We start from the raw sequence: 6,140 nt of genomic DNA, 5'->3' as shown, positions 1-6,140 counted from the left end.
TCTTTCTCTCTTGAATTTTCTCTGTGTTTTCTCTCTGTGTGAAAGTGAGTAAAAATCGACCAGAATGGCAGAAAAGAGAGAGAGAGGACGACTTAAACTGTCCCCAACCACTTGGGCGAACAGTTACCAAAAATAACATCCCTTCCTCCCAAAACCGTCCATAACCGTCCCATAACCGCCCATTGGCGGTTTCTCCCATTTTCTTCCTTTGACAAATCGATCACTGAGCCTTAGCTCACACTCTGGAAGCTTGCCCACTCCCTGTCCCAAGCCTAAGACCAATTTGGTCGAACCGTCCCGCACCCGGACCATCGGCTTGCCCAGTAACCGTCCCAGACTCGTCCACACTGATCCGAACCAGAACGCACCGTTCACCGGATTGAGCTGACCTCCACCTTTTCCCAGCTGAGTGAGCTAGTCCACCAGCTCCCGTGAGCTGAACAGATCTTAGTGAACTGAATACCAGCTGAACCGAGTTGATTGAACTCAAACCAACACTCGTCAGCTGCCTAAACACTCAGTTTTCTATGTGTTGCTTTCACATTAACTCTCACGATGGTTGATTACATTGATACCCTTAATGAATTAAAAATATTAAATACTATTATTTATTTTTTTTATTTAGTTTCCTTTTAAAAATTTCCAAAAACATATACTATAATAAGAAAAGGAATTTTTTTATAAAGTTAAAAAAAAAAACAAATTGAAAACGAAAATATATGTATATATAATATGATTTCAAAAAAAAGGAAAGTTGACAAAATAGTAATATTACATTTATTTTTAAATAACATAAAATATAGTTTTGAATTAATAAAATAATTTCTTTATATCTATATTTTCTTAGATGAAAAATATGAATTTGTATATAATGTGATTTCATTAAAAAAAATTTACACAGATAATCTTGATATTAGAAAAAGAAATAACATTTCGTTTAAAACATAATTTTAAACAATACAAAAAAAATTCAAACTAATAGAAATATTTGTATATATCTATTTATTTTCTTAGATGACTACATAAAATAATTAAGTAACATAAACTGATATATGTTTAATTGACTAAAAATAGTTTATAATTAGTATTATTAAAGTGTTTTATTTATTTTTCATATATTTTGTTGAATATAATGTCTTCCAATTACAGCAAAAAAAATCGATAAATTATATTTTACTTATATAATATTATTTTCAAATAAAATCACAATTTTGTTTACTTCTTAATTTTAAGAGATATTAAAAACAAAAACAAAATAAAATAAAAAATCGTTTGATCAAATTGTTGCAAAATAGATATATTATATTTTATCATTATTAAAGTTATTTGTTTTCTTAATATGAAATTTTCTTTTAAATTTTATGTTTTTATGTTTGTGGAACTTAATATAACCATAATCAAAATACCAAAACAAATCTGAATTTTCATTTTTAATATTATTTGAAATAAATTTTTGTTTCCATTCAATAAATCAAAGACATAAAGTTATTTAGAATTTATAAATATTTTAATTATTGTAAATATTAATATGTGTTCATGAGCTTCCAAAAATGTATCATCTACTTATGTATGTAAATTCCTATTGAGCATCACTTTATTTTATAATATATTTTTTTAAACATCAACATATAATTTGATAAATGTTATGAAAATACATGCACATTTAAACGATAAGTAAAATTGATTTGATTTGACTTAGTTATAATAAAAAATAATTATATTTCATTTGAATTTGAAAGAATATATGTACCTCAATATACTCACAACATGAGTGATTCGACTAATCTAATTTATATCTAAAATCATAGATTTAACTATGATAAAAAATATATAATTTTATAAGAATAGTAATTTATTTTATAAATATAAATCATAGGACAACTCAAAACATATTAACCAACTGTTACAATTTAGTTTTTTTTTTAAATTTATATATATGCATGAGACTTCATAATATTATCGTTATATTAATTTATATAATTTGGAATCAGACACTTTAGTTTATTTTTTTTATTTTATTCTAAGCACAATATATATGAAGTTATACATAATTTTCATAAAATATATTTACATATTTAAGACAACAACCACTTAAATGTAAATAAGAAATTAATCAAAATTTTAATATATTTAAAATAAAAAATATTATAGTTGAATTCAGAGATGCAATCCAAATTACTCAAATGATAACTAAATTGACTGTAAAGAAAACAAAACCGATTGAATATAACATATATAAAATCATATGTATTATTAAAGTAATATAATATTATAAATATAAATGATGCATACAAATTATAAATTAATTTAAAATTAAAAGTAAAAGACAATCAATTATCATAGTATATTTATTTCATAAATATTTATACTCGTGTATGAGCACGGAAAAATCACCTAGTAGTTACATAATACATAACACTAAAATATAAATCATATATTCAAAAATTGTATGATAATGTCAAAGTTTATGAAATAAAAAATACCAACAGTGCGGGTTAAATTCTAATTAATCTTAAGAAGTTCGTTAAAGATCAGAAATAATCATGGTCTTAGAACTTGTCTAGAACTTGTCCAAAAGTGAGTATGTGGTCCAATAGCAATGCCATATCGTGACTATCTTTTCCAATACATTAAAAAAAACAACCCATCATATGACTGCGCACGCAACGTTTCCACTAGTTTTTTTTTTTTTTTTTGAACTTTACAACGTTTCCACTAGTTACCTTATTATAGATGATTAATCAAAATTAGATATATTGGACCGAGCCAAAAATAAAATTTTCCTATATATCACCATGTAATTCTCTTTATTAGATTTACCGAAAACTTTAAACCACAACTTCATTATTCATTTTTACTAAAAACTCAAAACCTAAACATAGGGTTTTGTATATATAATATTTTAGATTTTGAAAACTTCCACAAACAAAACCAAATCTCTGAGATTCAGAACAGAAAATGAGAGGTGGATGTGAAAATTTAAGAGCAGAGGATGAAAAGAATAATAAAAAAGATGCGGCTACTGGTTGGAATATCCTTCAGCATCTCTTACCACACCTTCTTTTTCTCTACCTTTAATATTTTTTCTTGTTTAAAAAGCATCTTCTTCTTCTCCCTCCTTCCTCATCATCATCCTTCGCACCTTAACCATCCAACATATTCATCCTCTCTATTTCTCAGTATATACATTCATAGAGAAAGAGATATACAGATTCTCTTCCTCCAAACCACCCAAAGCCTTAAATATCATATTCTATAATATATATATTTGTGTGAGCCTTACGTATGGATTCTCGTACAACGTTAATATCCGCTACGGCGGCGAGCCTGTGTTTTATATTATGTATCTGCATGACGAACGGTGAGCTTCAGAGATTTATTGAGCCTGCGAAGAGCGACGGTTCCGTTAGCTTCATAACCATCGGTGATTGGGGTCGCCGTGGCGACTACAATCAGTCTGTTGTGGCCTACCAGGTTTGGAATATTCTTATAATATACCATAATTGAATAGTCTTTGGATTACCAAAAAAGATTGATTAGTCTTTGTTACTTTCTATCCTCGTACCTAATAACATTGTCTTAAATATAAAATATGTCTTTTTAATTTATATTTTAAAATAATTAATTCATACAGATGGGAAGGGTTGGAGAAAAGATTGGTTTAGATTTCGTGGTGTCCACGGGAGATAACTTCTACGACAATGGATTGTTTAGTGAACACGATCCTAACTTCAGAGAGTCTTTCTCCAACATCTACACTGCTCCAAGTCTTCAGAAACAGTGGTACAGTGGTAATAATTCAAAACTCCTGCTCTGTTTTGGATGGAGTTTATGTTTTGTATCTCTCTCTCTCTCTCTGACATTTAAATGATGCAGTCTTGGGGAACCATGATTACAGAGGCGACGCAGAAGCTCAGCTAAGCTCTGTTCTCAGAGAAATCGACAGCCGTTGGACCTGTCTCCGATCCTTCATCGTCGATGCAGAGTTGGTCGAGATCTTCTTCGTTGACACGACTCCTTTCGTTAAAGAATACTATACAGAAGAAGATGGTCACACGTACGACTGGCGTGCGGTCCCGTCCCGGAACTCTTATGTTAAGTATCTCCTCCGTGATGTCGAAGCTTCTTTGAAGAGATCTAAAGCCACGTGGAAGATTGTGGTTGGACACCACGCAATGAGAAGCATTGGTCACCATGGAAACACTGTTGAGCTAGTTGAAGAGCTTTTGCCGATTATGAAGGAGAACGGTGTTGATCTTTACATGAATGGACATGACCACTGTCTTGAACATATCAGCGATGAAGACAGTCCTATTCAGTTTTTGACGAGCGGTGCTGGTTCCAAGGCTTGGAGAGGAGATGTTGACCCGACCACCAACAATCCTAAGTCTGTGAGATTTTATTACGATGGTCAAGGGTTCATGTCTGCTAGATTCACTCACTCAGATGCAGAGATTGTCTTCTACAATGTCTTTGGTGAGGTTTTGCACAAATGGGTTACTTCTAAGGAGCTTCTTCATTCCTCTGTTTGATCAGAAGTCTAAATAAATTTTTGTTTCCTTGTAATTTTTGTAACATATCTTTCAAGTCCTATTGCAGGCTAGGTAGGCTTCCTGCTTAGTTTAGCATCAATTTAGCTATAGCTTATCCCAATAAAAATATTATTTAAATGTAATGTAATGTAATGATTATCTTCTTAATATTATAGTCATTAATGTTATAGTCATGTACCTTGCATCTACATGACTCAACATAAGCAATTCTCCTACAAGAACATAAGCAATTCTCATTCAGAATCAAACTCCAATGTGTATGTATCACAGAACTAACTCTTCTGTGTATATGGAAGCTTCAAACGCTAACTGGTGGACCAACCAAACTGCTAGTCACTGAATTTATTGAAACAAACACTAACATGATCAATCAAAATGTTTACTATAATAGTAAATGCTCACATCAAGACTCCTTCACATCTTACTAATCCAAGCAATGTCAAGATCAAGTAATATAGTTTGGAGCTGATCAAGCTGTTGTTCAACAGCCGCAGGGACAAGATTTGAGGATGGCTCACCAAAATCTGAGAGTAGACACTAATAGGCTACAGGAAACTGTGGGAAGTATGAGCTATTGGGGCTAATAGTCCATTAGGTATTCAATATGGGCCCATAAATTCATATCTCTAGACACAACCTTTAGCCTAACGGTGGGATTCCATTACGTGTTACACGAATCTTTAGTAGTTTGGCGTATAAATTCAATCCTCTATCTTTTAGTTTATGACCCTTAACTTGGCCCGGGACTTTTATCCGAGATCCGAATTCGATCCGAAATTCAATCCAGATCCGATCCGAAAATCCGGATATCCGGAAGGGTCAAATCCGGATCCGGATAATAAAATGTTGGATCCGGATATCTTGATTTTTTTAGTCCGGATATCCGGATCCGTAAATTTTATTAATAACTATTTCAAAAATAGTAATATCTATATATAAAAACTAACTTTATTTAATATATTTTTATTTTTATAATAGTATATGTAAATTTTACGTAAATTTTGTAATATTATACATAGAAATAATTAAAAACATTATATATTTTTTATTTATAAATTGTTTTTAATATTTTATATATATTATTATTATTATTTTATTTATTTTAAGGATCCAAATCTGGATCGGATATCCACCGGATATTACAATTTTTAGAAGGATATCCGACATCCGGATATCCAAGAACCCCGGATCCATATAAGGATAATAAAATCATGGATCCGCCGGATAAGGATCCGGATCCGGATACTTTAAAATTGTCCGGATATCCGATCCGTCCCTTGCCTACCCTTAACGAATCGGTTTGAGAGAAGAAAAATGGAGGAGATAAGATCTCATTAATGAACTGTCAAATACAAAATGATTAAAACTAAGATAAGTATGGATTCCCTATATTATAGAAGGTGGGCTTCTATTATTCTTGGGGTCATTAATTAATTAACTAATCTTTGACCAAAAAAATAATAATAATAATTAATTAACTAATCAGGAACTCTCCGGTTGTAAAATTCAATTATTTCTCCACATGGCAACGAGAGAGGTTGGAAACCGACCAATTATTACAACACACTCTTGTCTAACTTGTCTTCT

General features: G+C 31.0%; 1 protein-coding gene across 1 annotated transcript; it reads left to right on the top strand.

The window, feature by feature from the left end:
- The first annotated feature begins 2,956 nt into the window (after positions 1–2,956).
- LOC106342777 (purple acid phosphatase 17-like) lies at positions 2,957–4,726 on the top strand. Its single transcript, XM_013781812.1, has 3 exons — positions 2,957–3,474; positions 3,635–3,791; positions 3,877–4,726. The coding sequence occupies exons 1-3, from the start codon at positions 3,286–3,288 to the stop codon at positions 4,530–4,532; spliced, it is 1,002 nt and encodes a 333-aa protein (XP_013637266.1). The 5' UTR covers positions 2,957–3,285; the 3' UTR covers positions 4,533–4,726.
- Positions 4,727–6,140: the final 1,414 nt, after the last annotated feature.

This window comes from Brassica oleracea, chromosome C1 (genome assembly GCF_000695525.1).
Source record: "Brassica oleracea var. oleracea cultivar TO1000 chromosome C1, BOL, whole genome shotgun sequence".
NCBI lineage: Eukaryota > Viridiplantae > Streptophyta > Magnoliopsida > Brassicales > Brassicaceae > Brassica > Brassica oleracea.
The sequence above is the reverse complement of the archived record's forward strand: the minus strand, read 5'-3'. Positions and strand labels throughout refer to the sequence as shown.

Coding starts and splice junctions, on each gene's coding strand:
- LOC106342777 (XM_013781812.1), top strand. CDS start 3,286: ATGGATTCTCGTACAACGTTAATATCCGCTACGGCGGCGAGCCTGTGT. Junction 3,475..3,634: donor AGTCTGTTGTGGCCTACCAG/GTTTGGAATATT, acceptor TAATTCATACAG/ATGGGAAGGGTTGGAGAAAA. Junction 3,792..3,876: donor TCAGAAACAGTGGTACAGTG/GTAATAATTCAA, acceptor TAAATGATGCAG/TCTTGGGGAACCATGATTAC.